The following is a 26,537-nucleotide window of genomic DNA, read 5'->3' as shown; positions in this document are numbered from 1 at the left end:
CCTCAGTAACACTTTTTCCTGAAAAGGGAGACTGATTAGGAACTGTGTGCCTCAAACCTCTGTGAGGATAGAGACTTCAGTTTCCATTATGTGGATGAGAAACTAGAATGAGGAAGACTTTACTCTGGGGTGACGTGTCTCAAAATAGGTGAAAGAGGAAAAATACAATGAAGTGTAATTAGAATCAAGATTTAATAAAAGGGCCGGGCACAGTGGCTCACACCTGTAATCCCAGCATTTTGGGAGGCCAAGGCAGGTGGATCACCTGAGGTCAGGAGTTCGAGACCAACCTGACCAACATGGTAAAACCCCATCTCTACTAAAAATACAAAAAAATCAGCCAGGCATGGTGGCGGACACCAGTAATCTCAGCTACTCAGGAGGCTGAGGTAGGAGAATCACTTGAACCCAGGAGGCAAAGGTTGCAGTGAGCCGAGATCACGCCACTATACTCCAGCCTGTGCAACAAGAGCAAAATTTCATCTCAAAAAATAATAATAATAATAATAGATTTAATAAAAATAATTTGTTTCATCAAGAATACTCACAAGTGAAACTGGTTTTTTTGTTTTTTAACTGTGAGAGTATGGTGATGAATATGACTACTATTAGGTAGTCATTACCTAATGACATCACCATATTATATGACATCTTCTTGTCATATAATGACAACTATACTATTATAGTATGGTTTGGTGCCACTGCCTTGATGGCATGTTAAAGCTCTAGCTGTTTTACCCTTCATTGCTTTTACACTGCCAGTGCAAATGTCAACAAAGTGAATAAGACGAATAACAAGTTATTGTTACTATGAAAATAGGGACTGGGTGCAGTGGTTCATGCCTGTAATCCCAGCACTTTGGGAGGCTGAGGCAGGTGGGTCACCTAGGTCAGGAGTTCAAGACCAGTGTGGCCAACATGGTGAAACCCTGTCTCTACTAAAAACACAAAAAATAGTGGTGGTAGGTGCCCGTAAATCCCAGCTACTCAGGAGGCGGAGGTTGCAGTGAGCCGAGATCGTGCCACTGCACTCCAGCCTGGGCAACAAGAGCAAAACTCTGTCGAAGAGAAGAGAGGAGAGAGGGGAAAGCGGGGGAGAAGAGGGAGTTGGGAGGGCAGGGAGGAGGGAGAGGGACCTCTGAAAGGCTCTCAGGAATCCCCAGGAGTCCACAGATATGCTTTGGCAACTATTGATTTAGAGTGTGGACTCCAGCCAACTGCTTGGGTTGAATCCCAGCTCCTCAGTTACTAGCTGTGTGTCCTTGAACAGTTTACTTCTCTGTAAAATGAGAGTGGTAATAGTACCTACTTCATAGGACTATTATGAGGATTAAAGTGGTTGGTATTTATAAGTGCTTGGCACATAAAGCACTCAATAAATAGTAAAGCAGGTTTTCTTCTGTAACAAATGTGCAGAGTTTCATGAGCAGAAAAGATACAAATTTAGAGAATGACCATATATTAAACTTTAAAATTAGGAAAGGACATTCATTTACAATTGAAGATTTGCCTTAGGGGGAGAAGAGATTTTTTAAAAGGTTTTGGGCAGGGGCGTGAAGCACAAAGTCTACATGGTTGAATTAAAAGCTTTAAGGGCGAAGACGAATAAAAAGGCATAGATAGATCGATCTGTGGTAATCTTGAGAAGAAAAGAGAATGAGTGTCCATGAATGTGGAAGCCAGTGGGAAAATTTGAACGGTTTTCCTCTTTTTGCAAATAGGAATATTAGGTGGCCTTGTGCTGGTAAAAACTATGCCTTGCTCTTTAAGGTATGCGATATGGAACCTAGGTCAGTTTGAGAACATGAAATTCACCGCAACTTAATTTTACTAATAAAATTACCATTGGGTATGCTAAATTAGTCACATTGCTAAATGACCTCTTTCTGAGTAGGCTGAATGGAAAAGATGCCCAAAAGCTTGGAGCATGAGGCCAGGCATACTTGTTTTTTTGTTTTTTTTTCTTTTTTTTTTTGGAGTCTTGCTCTGTCGCCCAGGCTGGAATGCAGTGATGCAGTCGTGGCTCACTGCAACCTCTGCCTCCTGGGTTCAAGCACTTCTGCCTTAGCCTCCTGAGTAGCTGGGATTACAGACGCCTGCCACTACACCTGGCCAATTTTTGTATTTTTAGTAGAGACAGGATTTCACCGTGTTGGCCAGGCTGATCTCAAACTCCTGACCTCAAGTCATCTGCCTGTCTCAGCTTCCCAAAGTGCTGGGATTACAGGCGTGAGACATCTTTGTTCAGTGCACAAACTATATAGTCATATATGGCATACCTTGCTGACAGATCTAGCTCTCTTCTTAAAGAGCAAATTCAATTTCTTTAAAAGGAGCCTTCTAGTTTTTTACCTTGGGATAAATCCTTGGCTACTAGTGGTGGTGTGCAGGTAAGGTGGCAGTGCAGTTTCACTCATACATTCAATCAATATTGAATGCCTACCATTTACCAAGCATTATTCAAAGCATCAGGGAACAAAATGGACAAAATCCCTGCCCTTATGGAGGTAACATTTTAGCACGGGGAGACACAATACAATAGGAAATTAAGATTAGGATAATGGCGTTGAAGAAAGATAAAACTGGAATTGATGCTGGAGACAATTTTAAATAGGTGGCAAGGGAAGCCCTCCTTGAAAAAGGTAACATTTGAGCAGAGACCGGAAGGAGGTGAAGAACCTAGTCATGATGATTTCTGCAAAATAGAAGGAATAGCAACTACAAAGGCCTCAGGCAGGAAAATACCTGTCATACCTGGCATTGTGTATGATAGGAAGAGGAGTAAAAGAGGAAGTCATGTAATGGGGGACCAGATCATGAAGGGCCTTTAAGTCATGATAAAGAATATGGCTTTTAACGCTTTGTAAGTTGGGAAGCTACTGGAAGATTTTGAGTAAGCAAGCAGTGTGATTGGTTTAGATTTTAGTAAGATCACTGGCTGCTGTGTTGAAAATAAACTATAGGGGGGCGAGAAGCAGGGAGACATATATACCGGAAACTGTGTTATCAATTGCGGCATAAGAAACTAACCCAAAATTCACTGGCTTAAACAACAAATATTTATTATCTCACACAGTTTCTGTTGGGAATATGGAAGGGCCTCAGCTGTAGCTTTGGCCCAGGGTGTTTCATGAGGTTCCAATTCACATGTCAGCCAAGGCTGCAGTCATTCAAAGATTTGATCAGGGCTAGAGAAGATCCGCTTCCTGGTTCACGCATATAGCTGTTGGCCAGAGACCTCAGCTACTTATCACATGAGCCTTTCTCTATGACATGGCTCTCAGCCTCTCCAGAGTGAGTTACCAAGGAGAAAGCAAAGCAGAAACTACAGTGTCTCTTATGACCTAGACTTGGAAGACATGCCATTACTTCCGTGTTATTCTGTTGATATCCCAGACCAACGCTGATAAAATGTGGGAAGGAACTGCATGAGGCCTGACTACCAGGAGGCTCAGGGAATTGGGACAGGCCACCTTGGAGGCTGGCAACAGACAGACAGAAAATGAGATTTAAAAATAAGATACACCATTTATAATAGATTTTAAACAAATTCCTAGGAGTATCTAAAAGATGTGCAAGACCTCGTCACAGAACACTATAAAACATTATTACGAACCTAAAGGAGAACTAAATAAACTGAGAGATATACAGTAGTATTTGCACATCTGTAGACTCAACACAGTTCCAATAAAAATCCTATTGGTTTTTATTTTTTAAGTAGAAATTGACAAACTGAATCTAAAATTTGTGTGGAAATGCGAAGAGCCAAGAATAGCCAACACAATCATGAGGAAGATTGAAACTGATGCTAGATACCGAAAAAAACTGTAGTAATTTAGAACAGGGTAGAGAAATAAACCAGTAGAATAGAATAGAGAGCCTAGGAAAAGACCCATACATGTATGAGGCCTAATGTGTGGGCAAAGATGAGACTGTAGGGAAAAGATGATCATTTTAATAAATGGTTTGGAGTTAATTAGATATCCATATGGAGAAAAGCATTAATCTTAACTCTTCATTCCATACCAAAAAAAATCAACTCTAGATGGATTGCAGATATAAAAGTGAAAGGCTCAGCTTGTCACATGCCCAGACTTGGCTCAGGTATTCACCCCTGAGACAGGCCTGGCCCTGGGATGGGAGGGGTCAGTTCTACCCAAGCAAATGAAATGGTCTTCCTGCAAGAAATAGATGTTCTGTTACCTAAAAGAGCAAGGAAAGAAAACATAGTAGGCAGATTGAAGCTGTCAGCTTCAGTAATACAGATACCCTTCAGATTCAGTTGTTGAGTAATTTCATGATTAAGACACCACAGATATGTTTAGCTTGGTGTGCTAAGTGGAGATGGGATTGTACCAAGAGCGTTACTATCATTTATCATGTCATGGCTATAACTCCATATAAATCATGTCTGGGGATACATTTGGATGAGACATATTGCCTTTCTAATCCTTTCCCTTCACTGGGTGATGAACATACGTCAGTCATCCCTCAGTATCTGCAGGTATTGGTTCCAGGATCCTCCTCCCACTCCTGCAGACACCAGAATTTGTGGGTTCTTAAGACTTGCAGTCAACCCTGCGATACATTTGGGTATGAAAAGTCAGTCTTCCTTATTGACAGGTTTCACATCCTCGGAATACTGTATTTTCAATCTGAGGTTGGTACAATACAGTGGCCTCTTGGTGAGATTTATTTTACCAGTATAACTATATAGCAATATAGGATAAGTATATAGTGATACATTGCTATAAGGAAATTTTTCTCATAAGTTTTTTATAAAGTTTTCTTATAAGTGGGAGGGGCTCATCTTACCACTTTGTGCTGCGGTACTAGTTCAAAGTTTAATGTGCATTCTTAATTAACTAGGTATGTGTATTTTTTTCTTCTCTTGAAACTAATAGTGAAGATTCCCAAATTGAAAAGGCCAAAGATTGCTTATAAGATCAGTCAGGTAGCTAAAATTGAAGGTGGTCTTGAATTGGAGAGTACAGGCTCTGCCTAATAGGGCCTTAGCTGATGGGTTTTAATTTGGGGGACATGAGTCCAGTATTGTCAGATCTTCCTATTTTTCAACAGAAGTCTGGAAAAAACTGCTGTATAGGCCAGGCATGGTGACTTACACCTGTAATCTCAGCACTTTGGGAGGCCGAGGGAGGTGGATCACCTGAGGTCAGGGATTCGAGACCAGCCTGGCCAACGTGGTGAAACCCCGTCTTTACTAAAAATAAAAAATTAGCTGGGCATGGTGGTGCATACCTGTATTCCCAACTACATGGGAGGCTGAGGTAGGAGAATTGCTTGAACCTGGGAGGCAGAGGTTGCAGTGAGCCGAGATTGCACCACTGCAGTCCGGCCTGGGCAGCAAGAGTGAAACTCCGTCTCAAAAAAACCCAAAAAACTGCTATGCAGAGAAACTACAAAGCACAGTCAGTACAGTAGTCCAAAATCCCTATACTTTTATCAGAGTAAATAGCATTCATCCCAAGTGTTTTATATCAAGTCATACTTTCTGATCTGTTGGCTTTATGAGCTTTGCTGGATTTTTTTGAAATGGAGTCTCGCTCTGTTGCCCAGGCTGGATTATAATGGCATGATCTTGGCTCACTGCAACCTCCGCCTCCTGGGTTCAAGCAATTCTCCTGCCTCAGTCTCCTGAGTAGCTGGGATTACAGGCACTCGCCACCATGCCCGGCTGATTTTTATATTTTTAGTAGAGATGAGGTTTCACCATGTTGGTCAGGCCGGTCTCGAACTCCTGACCTCGTGATCTGCCCACCTTGGCCACCCAAAGTGCTGGGATTATAGACGTGAGCCACTGCGCCTGGCGGGATTTTTTTTTTTAATCATCTCTGCAAAAAGGTTACTGCTGCCCCTTACCATCCCTCATACCTGTTTATTATCCATGTGATAATTGGAGATCCGAAGGCTTAGAACTGGGAATTACTGTATGCAACCAGGAAACACTAATCTCAAGCACCTATGCCAAGTTAGGTAATTCCTCTTTTGATCAGTTAATAAAAAAAAAATTAGAGTGTACCATAAATCCTATTTTGCTCTCTTCTGGGATCCATTTGATACAATTGCAAAGAGAATTCACCCATTCTGAGTGGTTAGTTTTCCAGTGATCTAAAAAAAGGCAGAATGTGGCAGGAGCTCGTCTTACCTTTGTGTAACACTTTGTGTTGCGGTGTGGTACTGGTTCAAAGTTTAATGTGCATTCTTATTTAACTAGACATGTTACGTGTATTTTTTCTTCTTCTCTTGAAATTATTAGTGAAGGTCCCAAATTGAAAAGGCTAGAGATTACTTATAAGATCAGTTAGATAACTAAAATTGAAGGTGGTCATGAATTGGAGAGTACAGGCTCTGCCTAATAGGGCCCTAGCGGATGGGTTTTAATTTGAGGAACATGAGTCCAATATTGTCAGATCTTCCTATTTTTCAACAGAAGAAATCTGGAATTATGTGACATTCCCCAATTTTTGAATGCTAACAACTAATTTTTTAAAAAAGTAATAGATACTGGCCAATCAAATACGGCTATGGGTCAGACTTAACTTTGCTAGTTCACAACTTCTTTGGACTAATTCATCATTATAAATTATATTTTCTCCCTATTTTTTTCAGGATGAGGGAGAAAAAGAATGGAGTGAAAAAAAGTATGCATTTTATAACTGCCTTGGGCTGTTGGTCATTCTTACTGAATTAACTGTTTCATTATATAAATTATGAATATTGCACTGTGAAACGTTCTTCATCAGTTTTCTCCCCTTTTCAACAGAATAACCGTTTTTTTTGCCTGACATGAATACTTGTGACAATAATGAAGTGTGTTTACTCAACAAAATATTTTGTGGGATTCATGTTAGGCATAAAGAGGGTTTGAAGAAGAAACTTAAGAGTTTAGCTGGTAACAGTGTTGTATACCAGTGAAATATTTGAGTAATGGTACAATTAAGTGCCCCAAAAGAGTGGTACAAGCAGCTTCCTTAGGAATAGAGTAGAAGAGGCTTGAGGTGGTCAGAAATGGTCCCAGAAGAAATAGAATTTAAGCTGATTTCCTGAAATAGATAGGATTATTACAAGCAGAATACAAAGGTAGGCGGGCTATACTCAAAAAGGAGCAATATGAGCTAGAAGCTTGTTTCCAGGAGTGAACATGATTTGTTTCAAACAGAGGGAAGCAAAAGACCCTCTGCTTTTACGAAGAGTAGAGTAAGAACAGTTACTGAGACTTTGCTGTGTGCCACATGCTATTTAGATGCTTTTCATACGCATTATTTAATCTGGTTAGGTACATGATGTAAGTGCCCCTTAGGGAGTTGAAACCAGGGAAATTTAGTAACAAGTCCAAGCTTTTACAGGTAATAAAATGACAAAGCTGGGATTCCAGCTGTGGGCAACCTGACTCCAAGCCCATTCTGTTTACATACAGCATATTTTCTAGGGAAATTAGGCTGCTCGGGTTAAATTACGTGAAGCACGAATGCTAGGTTGAGTACTCCTCTCTGGGACAATTATACAAACTAAAACAGAAGTAATATGATGAGAACTGGGTGTTTTAGGAGAATTTCAATAAATGTATTAGGAGGAGGGGCAGTAAACTGTTAAAAATAACCCAGGTATGACAAGCAATGAGGACCACAGTTGGGATGGAAAATAAGAGGATGAAACATTTCAAAATAAAAATTATTGGAACATGGTGACTTACCTTTAGGGAAGGAAGCACAGCAAAGTAGGTTTAATTGACATGTATATGCTGTTATACTTGAGTTTGTGTTGCCATCGTTACTATTCTTTTGTCAGAATTTTAATAATTGGTAATGAATTTTCTTTACAGTCTTAGAGCATTTAATTTTGAATTTTTAATCCTGCTAAGAACTTCCTGGGTAAAAAGACATAAAGGAAAAACAAATTTTTTCAAGAGCATGATTTTAGCTAATTAAAGCTGCATGATATGTTAAGATTGAATAAATGGAATTTAAAATGTATACTTAAATGAAAGTAATAAGAACTAATGCTCAGAAAATTATAGGTTTTCAGGGATATGGTGGACTTTGACAGTTCTCTTTGTTTTTTGTTGTTATTGTTGGTTTTTTGGTTTTTGTTTTTGTTTTTTAGATCAAAAGACACTGACTTAGCTGCTTACCAGATAGGGGAACTTGGGCAAGTAACTAAGTCTTTTTGAGTATCATTTTTTTTGTTTTTAAAATAGGGATTTCAACAGCACCAACATCATAGGGTTCTTGAGAGGATTAAACAAGATATAAATAAAACAGTAAAAACAGTTCCTAGCACATACTAAACTCCAAATAACTGTTAAGTATTGTCTGGAATGTTAGAGGGAGTAATAAGTTGGGGGGTTGACTGAATGTTATGAACAGTCAAAAGTCACGTTTTATGAATTCTATTCAGTTCATAGGCTTTTGTTTATTATACCGTGCTAATCATTTTTAAAATATCTGGTAGAGTGATCTTACTCCCTGCCTCTGGATTTGTGGTTTTATAATTCCACAATGCAGCAGTTAAGGAATTGTTCTGCCTTTTCTCCCCTTATCCCTTTTCCTCTCTGACCATTTGAATGCCAGACTGATTGCCCCAAAAAGATATAGTAGCAAAGGGAGGGAGGCAGGACTTCCAATTTCTTCATAGCTACCCCATCTATGCCGTTACACATTCAGATAAACTAAATTACCCTTTTATGGTTTTTTGTCTTTTTCAGTCTTTCTGACTCTTCATGTAAAGGTGCATTTTACGGCTTAACCGATTAATGAATAAGGTTGATTCTTATTTTTTTTTAAGAATTCTGTGAGAATCCCTTTGTACCTCTTGAATTATGAGTATCATTGTTAATTTGATGCCGTGCAGGCAGTTTGACTTGGGAAAATTGGTAGTGTTACATGTTTTCAAACTTTAATCTTAATATTTTGAAGTAATTGTAATGAAAAGCTTAGTGGTCATATTGTACTTTCATCTATGACTTTTTACTTGAGTTTTTATGGAAATACGGTATTTATCTCTTCTACAGTTTTGTTGCTAGCCATGTATTTATCATTATCATTGGGAAAGTTCCTGTAATTCCTCTCTTGTACTTTAATATTGTTAATAGGCGGTGTAGCGTAGTTGGTGGTTTAAACCTGAGTTCCTCAGTCTTTTTTCTTTTTTCCCTAAGGAACCTTTTTAGGTTTTTTTTTTTTTTCCCTAAGTGGCCCCCACCTCCAGAGATTTTAACTCCAGAGAGATATTGCACATCTGTTTATGTGTTTTATGTATATCTGTGTTTTATACTAGAGTAAGGGTTTTTGTGACCCTTTCCTCCAAAAATCAGTGTTTTCCCCCTTGAGGGGCAAACTGTCTATACTGAGAGTGCACTTTTTATAAGCAGTGGATTCTCAAAATTTTGGTGTCAATATCCCGAAGAGCTTTTGTGTATGAGAGTTATATCTATCTAGTTAAATAAATCATATTAAAAATTAAAGCGGAGGGCCGGGCGCGGTGGCTCAAGCCTGTAATCCAAGCACTTTGGGAGGCCGAGACAGGTGGATCACGAGGTCAGGAGATCGAGACCATCCTGGCTAACACAGTGAAACCCCCTCTCTACTAAAAAATACAAAAAATTAGCCGGGCGAGGTGGTAGGCACCTGTAGTCCTAGCTACTTGGGAGGCTGAGAGGCAGGAGAATGGCGTGAACCCGGGAGGCGGAGCTTGCAGTGAGCTGAGATCCGGCCACTGCACTCCAGCCTGGGCGACAGAGCGAGACTCCGTCTCAAAAAAAAAAAAAAAAAAAAAAAATTAAAGCTGAGAAAATATTGTAAGTAGTAGTTTATTTTAAAATATTTTATGAAAAATAACCACTTTCCTCTCCCCCACACTTGTTAATCAGAAGAGTGGCATTGTTAACAACATTTTTGCAGATTTTTTTTAAAAGTCTGCCTTAATAGCAAGATTCTAGTAATTGCTTTGGCATTCATTCTGTTAACAGTGTTACAAAGAAAATCTGGGCTCATGTATTTGGAAAGAATATTTTAATAACATTTTCAGATTTCTTTAATATTACACCAAAACTTGACGATTGATAGTTTCTTAAAGGATAGCTGCAGTGCGAAATTGAAACCATGCAAAACAAGCTTGTTCAATTTGTGGCCCCAACACAAATTCATAAACTTTCTTAAAACGTTATTTATTTATTTATTTATTTATTTATTTATTTTATTTTATTTATCTATTTTAGCTCATCCACTTTCGTTAGTATTAGTGTACTTTATGTGTGGCCTAAGACAATTCTACTTCCACTGTGGCCCAGGGAAGCCAAACGATTGGACACCCCGATATAAAACTTTTTGTCCTGTTACATTAAAATTCATGGCCTTTCACTTTGAATGGATCTTCTGTTCATGAGTAATTTCTTACTATTTCTTGCTAAGCAACCAACACTGGTTGCTTAGAAAATACTGATTCACTGTCTTATGATGATATTTCAAATATTGATACCATATCAACTAATCACATTTCATTAATATCACCAGGAATCTTATCAGAAACTCTCAGAATATTGGAGATGCTTGTCAAGGTTTTTTTCACTTGACTGTTGTCTTTAATGACAAATACTATTAGATGTTTGAAGTGATGAGTGCACTTTGGTCATTTTCAAAAATGTCTGCTGAATACTCAAGTCTTAATAACCAGTTTATTAGTCATTCTTTCAAATAAAAAACATGTTCCATGAAAAAGGCAATTCAGTCAGCTCACAACTCAAACAATTGCACAGTGCTTTTTCTTCAGTCTTCATACTTCTTTACACAACAGGAGTGCTTCATGCATGCTTCCCAGTTTGTCACGTAAAATGTTAATAAGATGTGTATTCAGGGTCAAGATTTAGTAAAATTAATAATTTTTACTGTGAGAGCATGGTGATGAAGAATTGACTACTAGTACAGTTGGGTGCCACTGCTTTGATTTGTCTCCTTGATGAGGCTTCAGGTGTTTTTTTTTTCCCCCACAATTGCTATAGCAGCATTTGTGCTCATGTCCATATGGTGAAAAAGGCAAATAACTCACTAGTATTATGAAAACAATTTTGACCTCTATAGGAGTATGTGAACCATACTTTGAGAATCATTGATCACTTATTTATTTATTTATTTATTTATTTATTTATTTATGGACGGAGTCTTGCTCTGTTGCCCAGGCTGGGTTGCAGTGGTATGACCCCTGCTCACTGCAACCTCTGCCTCCCGGGTTCAAGTGATTCTCCTGCCTCAGCCTCCCAAGCAGCTGGGACTACAGGCACACGCCACCACACCTGGCTAATTTTTTTGTAGTTTTAGCAGAGACGGAATTTCACTATGTTAGCCAGGATAGTCTCAATCTCCTGACCTCGTGATCCGCCCACCTCGGCCTCCCAAAGTGCTGGGCTTACAAGTGTGAGCCACCATGCCTGGCCTCCATCACTTATTAGCTACATGACCTTGAGCAATTACTCTGATACCAAGATCAGATAAACATAAAAGAGAAAGCTGCAGACCAGTATTCGTCACAAAATAGGCAAAAAAGGGAAAAAACTCAAAAATGTTTGACATTAGCATTTCTATACTATCATTGTTATTTTTTAATTTGATGTATATGTGTGTGTGTGTGTATATATATGTGTGTATATATATTTTACAGGGCTGTAGAAGAAAGAGGGTTCTAAAATAGCATTTATAAAAAAGAAAGGTGGCAAAGATGGGATTCTGAAATGACTCGTCATCATGGAATAAGAAAGATGCTTGCCAGAATCCCAAATTGTATTCATAGGCTAAAGGTTTAACTATCCTCAACAGTTTTAGGACCTTTTTTTTTTTTTTTTTTAAGGGAAATGCTAAGCCTGCTGTCTTGTTTTGTAGTTCAGTCAAGTGCATTATTGCTCTTGGTTCTGAAATATGTATAAATCCTCACTACCCATCAACGGTCTTCAGATAATGTAGGGGAAGAGAAATCTAGTTGGTAACAGTAAACCGTGAATGCTTTCCTTGCGTATTTACCAGTTCAAGGAAGTTTCAGTGGCAAAACATTTTCCTTCTTTGGTTAGTCTCATTCTTCATGATCTTTGAAAATAAACTCATCTGTAATACATATACACCCATTTCAGAGTAACCTTCACTTAGGAGATTGCTGTTTTTTAATAAGAAAGAGAGCCTGTTAGTACCGTCTGTCGTGTTATTCATGCCAAAGAACCAATTGCTTTATGGGAGAAATGGCGCTTGGGGTTCTTCCATCTGCTGTAATTGATTATTGCTTTCATGTGATTCCCAAACAATTCCCTCAGTCCCAGCATCACTTGCCTGTCTGACTAATGCCTCTGGCCTGTTAGTTTTTAATATTTTTTAGTTTGAAATACTTAAAAAAATAAAAATTTCCACCAATTAGGCAAGAATATCTTCATTTTAGAGAATTTTATAAGTAAAGGTACGAATCAGGGAAAACACTAGCTTCACCATCCTGGGATGTGTTCATTACTGTCCTTTTTGATGATTAATGGATGCTTCTTTTTTCCTAATTGGCAAAATATTGTATACACATTTCATATTGTGCCTTTTCATTTATTATCAGTATTTCTCTCCATCAAAAAGTATTCTAAAATATTTTTAATGACAGCATAACTTTTGTCATTAATATATATCATGCTTTTAAAAAAACTGTATACATTCTAATGTTATTATCAGTTTATAAAAATTATAAATACACTGTGAAGCACATCCCTTATATTTTATTATTCTTTTTCTGATTATACTCTAGTCATTTTGTTGAAGACCCTTAAAGGGGAATGACTGGTTCAGATAGCAATATTTGTCTTTTATAGGGTTCTTGAAGTGAATTGCCAACTTGCTTTCCAAAAAGATTGAACCAATTTGTTATCATTTTTTACAAGCATTGAGCCCAGTTCTCCATATCTTCACCAGACATATACTATGTGAAATGCTTTTAAAACAGAATAAATAACACACATTAGCACATGAACTTCCAGCAAAAGTTTAAATGCTTAGAAATTAAATAGTATAACATACATCAAAACTTATAATGTATATCTCTTATTACTAGGAGGGTCCAAACTGAGCTAGTCTTCAAAACAGATTTCTTTCTCTAGGAGTTCTTTGTACTTTCTGAGCCTGTACAGACTTGCTTATGTAGAGTGGGTTGGAGATAAAAAGTTCAGTATGTGTCCTTTTGGTTTTTATATTTTCCTCTCCTTTAGCCCTATGTCTTGGGACAGTTATATCGAGTAGTTTGGTATATGTGGGTTTTTTTTCTTTATCTTATGAAACAGATTTGGATAATGTGTGATTGGAAGTTATATGTCTGTGTTCCTTGCTAATTTTATGTAAATTTCAGGTGTGCAACGGAGGAACATGGCTCAAGAAACTAATCACAGCCAAGTGCCTATGCTTTGTTCCACTGGCTGTGGATTTTATGGAAACCCTCGTACAAATGGCATGTGTTCAGTATGCTATAAAGAACATCTTCAAAGACAGAATAGTAGTAATGGTAGAATAAGCCCACCTGGTAAGTAATTCTAGTAAAACCCATCTGTATTCGTAATTGAAATACAAGCTTTGCAAAATAGGAAGTGTTTATTCATTTAGGATAGTTTTCATGTAGGTTAATGCCTGCATGTATAGATTTTTGTGGTTAATGAAAGTGTAGGCTATTAGTTCATTTAATATTGTATATGAGATCTTGTCTGTTTCTGTTCAAGCCAAAACCTACAACCATTTAACCAAAGCTCCAAATTTTCTTAAGGCTAAGATCAAATGAGTATAAACTGTTTCAAAATTAAGTCATCATCTACATGTGTAACCTAATGTACTGAGCATAGATTTTAATTCTGAACCTATATTCTTCACTGCTATGTCATCTTATTTAAATATCTCATTTGTACTGTAGTACTTGGAAGATGTTTTGAATTAAAGAATTTGGGCTTGGATGCTATTCAGTCCTAAGACATAGGAGTTTATTAATGTATACAACTTGTATATGGTTTCCTTCTTGGTTTAAAATTAATATATTTTTCACTGGCAAACCATTGAAAAAATTTTAAGTAAAAAAAATGAACCAACGTACTACATATTAAAAGAAAATCTCTATACTGTGTTCTGTGGAAAATGGATTTTGATTTTTTTAGATAAGGTCTTAGACTGCTTAGCATATAGAATCACTAATGTGAAATGTGGTACTGTTACAGCAACCTCTGTCAGTAGTCTGTCTGAATCTTTACCAGTTCAATGCACAGATGGCAGTGTCCCAGAAGCCCAGTCAACATTAGACTCTACATCTTCATCTATGCAGCCAAGGTAAGATGTAGTGTCTGAATTATAATGCGAATGCCAATAAAAACTAAAGAGTATATTCTGTGTTTGATTAATTCTAATGAGGAAAACTACATAAAGCTGCTTTTAGATTAACTGGCCTAAAATGTTATCTGTCTGATTATAACTAGTTAGAAAAAGCGATTTCTTGCTTTTACCTTGGGGGTATCGGGGGTTATCGTTTAAGTCTTAGATTTCTTTTTCAGGCATCTTTTTCTGTCTTCTTTCTCATAATGTATCCTGACCTACTCCTGAAGTCCTTTGGAAGCATGTTAAGTGAAATGTTAGTCTTATTCTGCAAGTATTACTACCTTGTATTAAAAAAATACAGTCTTGTCACACATTATCTTTGTTTAATATCATGGTGTAGTACTCATATTTGTTTATATTATACTGTATATATATACTTTTTAACTCTGAAGTCACATCATTTGGAAGCCTGCATACAGCAATACTGGTTTCATTTTTATTCTGCTGTTAGGAACCACTATATTAAGTTCCTACACTATGGTTCCTTTTTTCCAATTCATGATAGGAGATGTTCAGTTTTACTATGCTGGAATATCATTTACAGCTTTGTCTTAGGGTTCTTTAAGCATGTCTTTATCATGCTAGTTTTCATTTAGTGGATTCATGTGGTACTTGAAATACACAAAGGCAGTAAAATTCTGGTTCAAATTGGTCTCTAGTTTTAAAGCTCTATGATTATGTTTAAGTTGTTAAAAAAAAAAAGTATCTCTGTGTTCTCATCTTAATCATCTATTTAGATATGTTGAACTGTTACTGTGCACATTAGTTAATATTCATGTGTAGAGATCACCTTTTAAAATGAAATATTTTGCTTTTCTAGCTCTGTATCAAATCAGTCACTTTTATCAGAATCTGTAGCATCTTCTCAATTGGACAGTACATCTGTGGACAAAGCAGTACCTGAAACAGAAGATCTGCAGGGTTTGTATATGAGCTAGCATGTATTTTGTTATTTGAGTGTTATAGGCCAGACGCTATCGTAGGTGCATGTATTAAAAATTGCCAGCTTAAAATACATATTTTTCTGTTTTCCCTATGAACACAATACTTTATATTTTTAAGTATTTAACATGTTGGGGAGCCATTTCACACTTACATGTAATTTTATCATCAGCATAAACGTTGCAAATTCAAAATTTGTTTATTGTGAAAATATCATTAAATGAATGGCAGTGTTACACTGTTCTCTTTTACTATTTTGGCTGGTTCAGTCTAAATACTACTCTCTAAGAAAACTGGGGCTGCTGGTTTGAGGGGAATATCTTTCTTTTGTGTTTTGACTCATTATCTGAGAGACTGTGTCCATCTTGCCTGGCAGTTCTGCCCCTTCTTCCCCATGTATGCGGTAGTCACATTCAGTTGCTTGTATTCACAGCATGGTATCTATCATGTTCTTGCCCATGCTCTTCGTATCCCCATTATGTAGCTCAAAATGATCTAGGAAGACTTGAAAATTTGTATGAAGGTTTTTGTAGTAGGGAGAGAGAATGCGGAGTAGGCCATTTAGGAGGCTATTAAATCTCTGCTTAATTAGTTTGTATTCTAGCAGTGTGTGGAAGTAACGTGGTAATAAGGAAAGATGTCTGGAAAGATAAGCCTAATGAAGAGCAGTGTGTCATTCTGCCTACGGGATGATTTACCAGTGAAACTTCATTGCACGTGGTGTTCACATGATGGTAACAGATACATCTGCCAATCCTAGTTTGTTTGCTAAATTTTTAATTTAGGCCAAGCACAGTGGCTTGCGCCTATAATCCTACCTACTTGAGAGACTGAGGCAGGAGGATCGCTTGAGTCTGGGAGTTTGAGACTAGCCTGGACAACAAAAAATTAGCCAGGTGAGGTGACACATACCTATAGTCACAACTACTCAGGAAGCTGAGGTGGGAGGATTGCTTGAGCCCAGGAATTCCAGGCTGCAGTGAGCCATGATCGTGCCACTGCACTCCAGCCTGGGTGGGCGCCAGAGCACATCCCCCACCCCCAGTCTCAAGAATTAAATAAATTTAAATAAGCTAGGTAATTCCTCTTGCTTTTTTTTCCATACCCAGCAAATACTTGACCCAATTTGCTTGTTTGTGTAGATTTTGCTGTTATGAAAGAATATACTGTGTGGTCAACATAAATATTCTGTTCCATCTAGCATATTGTGATAAATTCATAAATGTTTTAAGTGAATTTTTATTTGTTAGTTACATCAAAACATTTAAGGAAGGGCAGAAATGAGGAATATTTTTAAAGAAATAAGGAAAAGACTGGTCATGGTAGCTCATGCCTGTAATCCTAGCACTTTGGGAGGCTGAGGTGGGCGGAGTGCCTGAGCTCAGGAGTTCAAGCTCAGCTTGGGCAATAAGGGAAAACCCCATCTCTACAAAAAATACAAAAAATTAGCTGGGCGTGGTGGCACACACCTGTAGTCCCAGCTTTTCGGGAGGCTGAGGCACGAGAATTGCTTGAACTGGGAGGCGGAATTTACAGTGATCCAGGATCATGCCACTGCCCTCCAGCCTGGGCAACAGAGTAAGGCTCTTAGTAAATAAATGAATAAGAAATCTCAAGATTTAGTTATTTACCAGACATAGGAAATAAGACAAGGGTATTGTCAAAGCTTTCAGTTTTATCATAGTGGCAGTGGTGTGGTTGCTTTTTAGACAGGGAAGCTGAATAAGGTGATTTGGTTAGACAAAGTTTTAGGTATAGTGAGTTTCAAATGATCAGATTTCAAAGTTGAAAAAGCTCATTTGGAGATTGTATAGATAGTAGGTATTTAAGTGTGTGTAGTAGTTGGTATTATGCCTGAAATTTAGAAGCCCTTGTCATAGGTTGAAAAATAGTTTAAACACAAGGGAGTAAGCAGGAGGATGAGCCAGCAAAGGAGCCGAGGAAGAAACCATCTAGGTCCTGGTTAGTTTTGGGTCATAGTTGCCAAAGGATAATTTCAAGAAGCAAAGATTACATGGCAGTTTTGAGCAGTTTTGACAGAGATAGGAAGGAAGAAAACAGGATGCTAATCATGAAGATGTTCTTTATGTCTTATGATAGAACAAATTTTAAAATGTTGGCAGTGAAAAAAATGTATAAAGCTTAAGAATACAATAGTACTTACAGAAGTCTGACAAAGAATAAAGGTCAGAGATTGGCAAACTATCATAATACATATGAAGTGTTTTTATACCATTTGTGTATAAAAGTGTTTTTATTTCCATTTGTGGTGTATGGAAAACAATACCGTTTTCTCCACTTAGCCCTGAGTATATCACTTCAAAAGGTGGTCCTGATGCCATATTAGGAGAAATTGTATAGGCCCCATTTTTCATACATGATTTGAATGATTTTTAGGTTAAAAAGTACTTAGGTACTTTTTAAAGGTACTTAGGTTTTTAAAGGTACTTACAAGTTAATACTGTAAAAAAAAAAAGATGACTTTTAGGTTAAAAAGAAAGAACTAATAGAAGCATTTTGTTACACTCTAAAATTGAAGAATATGCTTAAATTTGGTCAACCTCTTAGTCCCTCAGATCTTGAGTCATAGTAGAAAAATACTGAATTTGGATTCATAAGTACTATTTTCCTATCTTGATATGCCTGCTTAACTTCACTGAGCCTTACTTTCATTACTCCTAAAAGAGAATGATAAGTATGTCCCTCTTACCGGGTATTAAAAGATACTGAGATAATGGAGTTTGGATGAACTTTGTAAGCTGCAGAAGGTATTCTTTATATTGCCCGAGTGATTTGGGAGTTGTAGGAGGCCTAGAGTAAGAGAATTTTGAAGCTTTCCAACACTAGAATGATGTCATATGTTAAGATGGTAAGGTCTACATCACTGAAGCATTCTAGGAAAAATGAGTTGATGTTAGAGAACGTATAGAGGGGAATTCTGTGCTAAGTGGCAGGATGAACTAGAATTCTCAGGCTATTTCCTACTCTGAGGGTTTCTGACTTTATACAAAGTTGAATTGTCAAATCATTGGTTCAAGAAATCAGAGGGGGAACAGTCTCTTTGGACTGATTTAGGAAGGCTGTATGGGTTTAAAAAATCAGGCAGTTCTTCTGATTCTAAAGAATGAGTGAGAATAGCCAAAGCTATCTTGAAAAAGAACAAAGTTGGAGGACTAACAATTCCTGGCTTCAAAATTGAATACAAGCTGCAGTAATCAAGACTGTGTTGTAGCAGCATGAGGATAGTCATAAAGGTAAGTGGAATAGAACTGAGAGTCCAGAAATAAACTCTTATTATATTTATGGGCAATTGACTTTCAACAGTGGTGCCAAAATCCTTTGATGGGAAAAGAATAATCTTTTAAACAAATGATTCAGGAACAACCTCATATTCACATTCAAAAGAATGAATTGGACTCCTACCTCATACCATATACAAAAATTCACCTGAAATACATGAAAGACCTAAAACAAATATAAGAGAACTATAAAACTCTTAAAACAGGTATAAATTTTTGTGATCTTGGTTTAGGCAGTGGTTTCTTAGATACGACACCTTAACCACAAGCAACCAAAGAAAAGATAGATAAATTGAGCTACATCAAAATAAAGATTTTCGCTTAAAAGAGTGGAAAAACAACTAGGCGCTGTGGTTTATGCCTGTAATCCCAGCACGTTGGGAGGCCAAGGTGGGCAGATCACTTGAGCTCAAGACTTTGAGACCAGCCTGGGCAACATGGCAAAACCCCGTCTGTACAAAAAATAGCCAAGTATGGTGGTGCACACTTATAGTCCCAGCTACTGGGGAGGGAGGCTGAAGTGGGAGGATCACTTGAGCCTGGGATGTTGAGGCCTCAGTGAACCGTTAACGCACCACTGCACTTCAGCCTGGGTGACAGAATGAGACCCTCTCTCAAAAAATAAGAGTGGAAAACCAGCCTACAGAATGAGAGAAAAATACTTGCAAATCATATATGTGATAAGAATACATAAAGAAATAATTACAATTCAACAATAGAAAACCCATTTTAAAAATAAGCGAAGGATTTGAGTAGACATTTCTCCAGAAAATATATACAAGTTTCCAATAAACACATTGAAAGATGCTCAACAGGGCCAGGCGCAGTGGCTCACATCTGTAATCCCAGCCCTTTGGGAGGCCGAGGCAGGTGGATCACCTGTAGTCAGGAGTTGGAGACCAGCCTGGCCAACATGGTAAAACCCCATCTCTACTAAAAATACGAAAATTAGCTGGGCGTGATGGCATGCCCCTGTAGTCCCAGATACTTGTGAGGCTGAGGCAGAGGAGAATTGCTTGAACCTGGGAGGTGGAGGTTGCAGTGATCTGAGATTGTGCCACTGCATTCCAGCCTGTGCAACAGAGCAAGACTCCAGCCTGTGCAACACAGCAAGACTCCGTCTCCAAAAAAAAAAAAAAAAAAAAAGCTCAACATCATTAGATATTAGGGAAATAGAAGTCATGAGGCACCACTTCATACCCACTCAGATGGCTCTAATCAATGACTAAGTATTGTCAAGGATGTAGAAAAATTGGAGCCCTCCTGCCTTGGTGGGAGTATCAAATGGTGCCAGATACACTGGAAAACAATCTGCTAGCTCCACAAAAAATTTAAAAGAATTGTTATATGACCCAGCATTTTGCTCTTGATTCCCAGGAGAATTGAAAACATATGTCCACACAAAAACTTGTACACAAATGTTCGTAGCAGCATTATCCATAATAAATAGAAACTACTCAGGTGGCTGTAAGTAGATGATTGGATAAAAAAAAATGTGGTATATCCATACAGTAGAATATTCAGCCACAAAGAGGAAGGATATTCTGATACATGCCACAGCATGAATGATCCTTGAAAATATGCTGAATAAAAGAAGCTAAGTACAAAAGGCTACATGTTTTATGACTTTATTTACATAGAATGTCTAAAATAGGCTAGTCATACAGAAAGATTAGTGGTTGCCAGAAACTGGGAAGTGGGGAGTAATTGCTAATGAGTAGAGTTTTCCTTTAATGTGACTTAAATGTTCTGAAACTATAGTGGTGATGTTTTTTTTGTTTTTGTTTTTGTTTTATTTTTGAGTCGGAGTCTCGCTCTGTCGCGGCCCAGGCTGGAGCGCAGTGGCCGGATCTCAGCTCACTGCAAGCTCCGCCTCTTGGGTTTACGCCATTCTCCTGCCTCAGCCTCTCGAGTAGCTGGGACTACAGGCTCCCGCCACCTCGCCCGGCTAGTTTTTTGTATTTTTTTTTTTAGTAGAGACGGGGTTTTGCCGTGTTAGCCAGGATCTCTTGACCTCGTGATCCGCCCGTCTCGGCCTCCCAAATAGTGGTGATGGTTTTATAACCTTGTGAATATAATAAAAACCACTGAATTGTATACTTTAAAGGGTGAATTTTGTGGTGTGTAAATTATATCTCCCCACCACCCCAAGACAGCTTTGCTGGAGGATAACTTGTGAGTGCAAATGCATATAGGTAGGAAAAATGAAATTTGAGAAAGAGTGAAAAAACCCGTTGCTGAAGTGGTCAGTTCAGGCAGTTATATGTTGAAACTAAAGCTAGAAAGGTTGTTTGGAATTTGATAAGGTATTCTTTGGTCTTAAAACTCACATAAAAACTGAGGAAACTGGATAATTTCTGGGAATCATAGACTTTTAAAAATAATACTATATCATCTTGTCCGTGAATTCATTTGGTGACTGTTGAAATTCAGGTTGTCAGCTATTAGTTTCAGGTAAGCTGAGGTTATCTGAGCCTCATGGGTATATAAACAACATTTATCAGTCCCACATTTTAGCTGTAGCATATAAGCTTTTAGATAGCCTTCCGATCCTTCACTTTAAAGACTGCATTTGCCTCAGTTAAAAAGAAACTGTTCGCCACCTTTGGGTCTTTAGGGTTAAAACTGTGAAATGTCTTTTGAGATATGCAGTGGCATTTGTATGCGTAGAAGATAGATGGATTTTCACTTCTCCATTTCCAGATCCCATTCAAATTTGTGTCTCAGTAGTTAAACCAGTTTTGTTAAAACTATAATCTTGTGATAGTGTTACTGCCATTAAATGGATGTTTTTGAATATCAGACTGTTTTTGGAGAACAGGTTAGATATTATGGCTTATATATTTCAAAACCAATAAATACAATAGTTTCATTTCTGATTGCAAATTAAGCTGTTTTTTAGTCTGTATGTATAGCCAGATAGGCTTATCTGATACTGTTGTAGGAGCTGGGGATAAACATTAAACAAGACATTCAGCCCCTGCCCTCCCTTGGAGCTTACATTCTAGGAATATTTATTCATTGAAAATAAAAGGTTTGATGTGTCTGTATTCTGTTTCAAAAATAATATGTTCACAGGGTATTACTAGAACTGTCTCCTGTCTGATTTCAGCATGTCTGAGTGGAGTAACATGCTATAGAGTTTGTCATTAGCGCACATTCACTTGTTTGTGGTATTTGCCTTTTGTCATCTTTTGTTAAAATATGAGATAGTGATGTTAACATAAGCAGGTTAGAATCACAGTAAATGTCTGAGCATGTATTATGTGTAGTTCACTGTGATGGGACTGGAGATTCAGATGGGGAATAAGGTAACCATCCTTCTTCTCAACGGCCTTACAGTGTAGTTGGGGAAATGAGGCACATATAGGTAAGTAATTCAGTTCAACAGATCCTTATTGTTGAGTGCCTGCTATGTGGTTGGAAACACTGGGATAGGCACTGATAATGGGATAAATAGGACAGATGTCTCCCCTCAAAGAATTCGAAGTTAAACCAGGTTGAGCCAGTGAGGGAATTTTAATACGAAAAGTGCTATACGTAGTAGGGTTTCCCACCTCAAAGTTGTGGGAGAGGCAGTGGAGGAAGAGCTGATTATATAAGCTTAAACAAGAAAAACAAGTTAGAGTTAGCCTGGTAAAAAGAGGGACAGAAGGGGCATAGAAAGAGTATTTTGTATGGAAAGCATAACTTACCCAAGAGCCCAGAGGCAAAAGAGAGTTTGATATGTCCAGGGAAACTGCAAGTACTTCCGTATGGCTAACTCATGGGGTACCGTTGAGAAATAGTGAGAGATGAGGCCAGAGAAAGAAGGATGAAGAAAATCATGAAAGACCTCTGGGCTTTATCCTGGGAGTTAGTTGGGAGCCATTGAAGAATTCTAAACATCAGAGGGAACACCATTAGATTTTCACTTAAGGCAGATGATTGCGTGCAATGTGTGAAGCATGGATTGAAGAGGGAACTCGTGAGGTACCCGGTGTTTGGAAAAGGTGTTAAGGAAAATCAGAGTGAGAAGCTACAGAGAATTGAGACAAGGAAAGGGTATTTTACCTTGATCTTGAAAAAGAAGAGGACCTAGATCAAATGGGGGAAAAAAAGGAAACCCTTTGGAATAGATTATAAGAAGTGTGAGCAAAGGTACATGGCATATTCCCAGTGTAGATTAATGGAGAGTGGATTCCTGGGGAAAGTCTGGCTGGTGATGAAACTGAAGAGGTTAAGAATTTGATCCATGGCAAATTCCACCATTTTAGAGCAAAATGACATGTCTGCAAGGTCATATTACGTGATTCTGACTCGCAGCAGCATTTATGAGGGCCAGAGTGGTTAGCAACGGGAGGGAGTCATGTTAAGATTTCAGAGTAGTAATTTAACCCGAATCTTGGTAAATCTGGCTTTGGTTTCCATACATAAATGCATCAACTTATTATCTTACAACATTTTAAAGCTTCTTTGCTTCAATTTGCCTTATTTCAAACATTTAAAGTGCTTTATGTGAAACATTCTGGGAACTTTAAACATACTTAATATTCCACAGAATCTTGGTTTCACCTTTTCCCTCCTTGTTCTCTGAGAAACCTATGTCATTCTGACCCATGCATATGGCTATTTTCTTGCACACTCCCTTAGAATATTCAAGTAGTATTTGTTTATGTGCCTTTTATTGATTAAATATGTAGTTACTAGAAAAATTAGAAAATACAGTTAAAGCTGGGCGCGGTGGCTCAAGCCTGTAATCCCAGCACTTTGGGAGGCTGAGACGGGCGGATCACAAGGTCAGGAGATCGAGACCATCCTGGCTAACACGGTGAAACCCCGTCTCTACTAAAAAATACAAAAACCTAGCCGGGCGAGGTGGCGGGCGTCTGTAGTCCCAGCTACTCGGGAGGCTGAGGCAGGAGAATGGCGTGAACCCGGGAGGCGGAGCTTGCAGTGAGCTGAGATCCGGCCACTGCACTCCAGTCTGGGCGACAAAGCGAGACTCTGTCTCAACAAAAAAAAAAAAAAAAAAAGAAAATACAGTTAAAACCTAAAGAAGAAAGTCTATAAAACCACTGTCAATATATCATTACATGTTCTAGATTATTTTCTAGATAGAAATACATTATTTATGCATTTTCTATACATAAATTTAACAAAAAGGGGTCCTATTTTTGTAAACAACTTTGTAATTAAATGACTAGTTTTCTGTGCTAATTAATTCCTCAGTATCCTCTGAATAATAGACTAGGGAGGGTGGGATGAGGAATAGCAAAATCTTACAGAATAATTAAATTTTGCCACCTTCCTATTTTTGTCAGCTTCAGTATCAGACACGGCACAGCAGCCATCTGAAGAGCAAAGCAAGTCTCTTGAAAAACCAAAACAAAAAAAGAATCGCTGTTTCATGTGCAGGAAGAAAGTGGGACTTACTGGTAAGGACCTAAATCAAATGTTTAAAATTAAGATACTGTTTTATAGTAATGCATAGCTTACTATTATTGACTTCAATTAAGATTGTTCCTGTTCCCTTGAGAGCTAATACTGGCTATACTTCAGCTTCTGAATTTTCTTAAGGAAATAAAAATAGCTTTGATTATACACCTAAAAGTGAAATGAATAGCTTTTTTTTTTCTTTTTTTTTTTAAAGTTTATTTCAGTTGAATTTAGAAATATTAGACAAGTAAGGTTAGTGTGCCAGATTCTGTGAAAGGTCAAAGATGTGTCTCCTGCTTTCAAGGAGAGAATATTTTGAAGTACTTAGTAAACTGGAAGTACTTTCTGTATATAAAATAGGGCTAACCATACATTGTTGTGTGGGTTCAGTGAGTTAAGACGTGTAAGCAGTTAGCCCAGCCCAGTGCTGCCACACAGTAAGTAATCAGTATTAACATAGCTATCAGATGCAGATGGTGGTGGGCAGGAGAAAGAATTGTTCAAAAGCATTTAGCAAAGAAAGTACATGAAGTGCAGTCACATTGCTCTGGGAATTCAGGGATGAGAGTAACTAATTTACAATTAAAAATGGTGGTTCTTAGAGGCCCAGCAAGGAAAGGATCATGAAGGCAGAATGTTTCAGCGTGTCTTGAACAGTGAGTAGGACCTATAACTGATGGAAATAGGGGCATTTCAGGCAGAAAGAATAACTTGAAGAAAATGAATAGGGCATGTGCAGGAACCATAAACAGGGGAATGTTGCTAAATAGCACATAATACGTGAACAAGAGTGTTGTGTACTGCAATCCAACAGGAATAAAGAAATAAGACTAAAAACATATACAGTTGACCCTTGAACAACATGGGACTGTTGTAGGGGTCCACTTACAGTTTTTTCTAATATATTGGAAAATTTTTTGGAGATTTGCAGCAATTGGAAAAAACTCACAGATGAACTGTATAGCCTAGAAATACATGTTTTTATTAAGAAAAGTTAGACAAGTCTTGAATGTGTAAAACGTGTAGATACTTGTGTATTTTATCATTTGCTACCACAGAATATGCACAAATCTGTTAAAAAAATTAAAAGTTTATCAAAACTTGCTTATACAAATGCAGATCATACATGAAGCCATTCATAGTCAAGAAATGTAAACAAATGTAAAGCAGTATTAAGCGATAGTGGCAAAAAGTTACTGTAGTATATACTGTACTTCTCTAATAATTTCATAGCCACCTCCTGTTGCTATTGCAGTGAGTTCAGGTGCTGCAAGTATCCACTTAAAATGCCATGCATTTTAATGGTCACTGATCACCTCTGTTTCAGCAGTTTGTCTCTGTAGTAAATTGCCTACCACAGTAAAAGGTAATCTCTTGTGGTTCTCATGTATTTTTCATCGTGTTTAATACCATACTGTAAACTTTGACTAATACCATAAGACTCATACAAAGTGTCAGTACTGATACTGGAAGTGCTCCCAACAAGAAAAGTCTGACATTACAAGAAAAAGTTGAATTGCTTGGTATGTACTATAGATTAATGTCTGCAGCTGCTATTCTGCCATTTCAAGAAAAATGAGTGATGTCTGCCATTTCAGTATAAATGAATTCAGTGTAAGGACTGTTTAAAAAAAAGGAAATCTGTGAAGCCGTCTCTGCAGCTATGCCAGCAGGCACAAAAACCTTGTACTTTTTTATGCAATACCTTTTTATTTTGTATTGACAATGCAGCTTTTATGTGGGTGCAGGATTGCTATAAAGAAAGGCATACTATGATTCAAGAAAAAGTGAAGTCATTACATGACAACTTTTAGATTCTAAAACTGGAGACTTTAATGCCAGCAAAGGATAGTTTGATTTTTTTTTTTTTGAAGTGGAGTCTTGCTCTGTCATCCAGACTGGAGTGCAGTGGCACTATCTTGGCTCACTGCAACCTCTGCCTCCTGGGTTCAAGCAATTCTCCTGCCCCACCCTCCCAAGTAGTTGTGATTACAGGTTGTGCGCCACCATGCCTGGCTAATTTTTGCATTTCTTTAGTAGAGACAGGGTTTCACCACATTGGCCAGGCTGGTCTCAAACTCCTGACCTCAGGTGATTCGCCCACCTCAGCCTCCCAAAGTGCTGGGATTATAGACTGGAACTGCCGCACCTGGCTGGTTTGGTAATTTTAGAAAAAGGTTTGGCTTAAAAAAAGTCAAGATAACAGGAGAAACAGCTTCTGCCAAAAAAGAGGCAGCAGGTTCCCAAACTACATTAAGAAAGTTCCCAAACTATATAAAGTTGTTGGAGAAAGAGTATCTGCCTGGACAAGTTTTTAATGCAGACAAAAGTGCCCTATTCTGGAAGAAAAAGGTCACAAAGACATTTATAAATAAGAAAAGTGAATACTAGGACTTAAGGCAGGAAGAGATAGTCTAACTTTACTGTTTTGTGCAAATGCAGTTGGGTTTATGATCAGGACTGCCCTTACCTATAAAGCTGCTAACCCGAGTCTTGAAGG

General features: G+C 38.0%; 1 protein-coding gene across 8 annotated transcripts in view; it reads left to right on the top strand.

Moving 5' to 3' along the window:
* The window catches only part of LOC105493111 (zinc finger AN1-type containing 6), an 83,048-nt gene that overhangs the window by 51,235 nt on the left and 5,276 nt on the right, over positions 1-26,537 (top strand). For all 8 annotated transcript variants that reach the window (XM_011760554.3, XM_011760551.2, XM_011760552.3 and 5 more), the window contains 4 exons: positions 13,375-13,545; positions 14,225-14,333; positions 15,199-15,299; positions 23,923-24,036. In XM_011760554.3, coding sequence (XP_011758856.1) covers positions 13,392-13,545; positions 14,225-14,333; positions 15,199-15,299; positions 23,923-24,036 — 478 coding nt within the window. In that variant the 5' untranslated portion in view covers positions 13,375-13,391. The remainder of the gene's footprint in view (positions 1-13,374; positions 13,546-14,224; positions 14,334-15,198; positions 15,300-23,922; positions 24,037-26,537) is intronic.

This window comes from Macaca nemestrina, chromosome 7 (genome assembly GCF_043159975.1).
Source record: "Macaca nemestrina isolate mMacNem1 chromosome 7, mMacNem.hap1, whole genome shotgun sequence".
Lineage (NCBI taxonomy): Eukaryota > Metazoa > Chordata > Mammalia > Primates > Cercopithecidae > Macaca > Macaca nemestrina.
The sequence above is the reverse complement of the archived record's forward strand: the minus strand, read 5'-3'. Positions and strand labels throughout refer to the sequence as shown.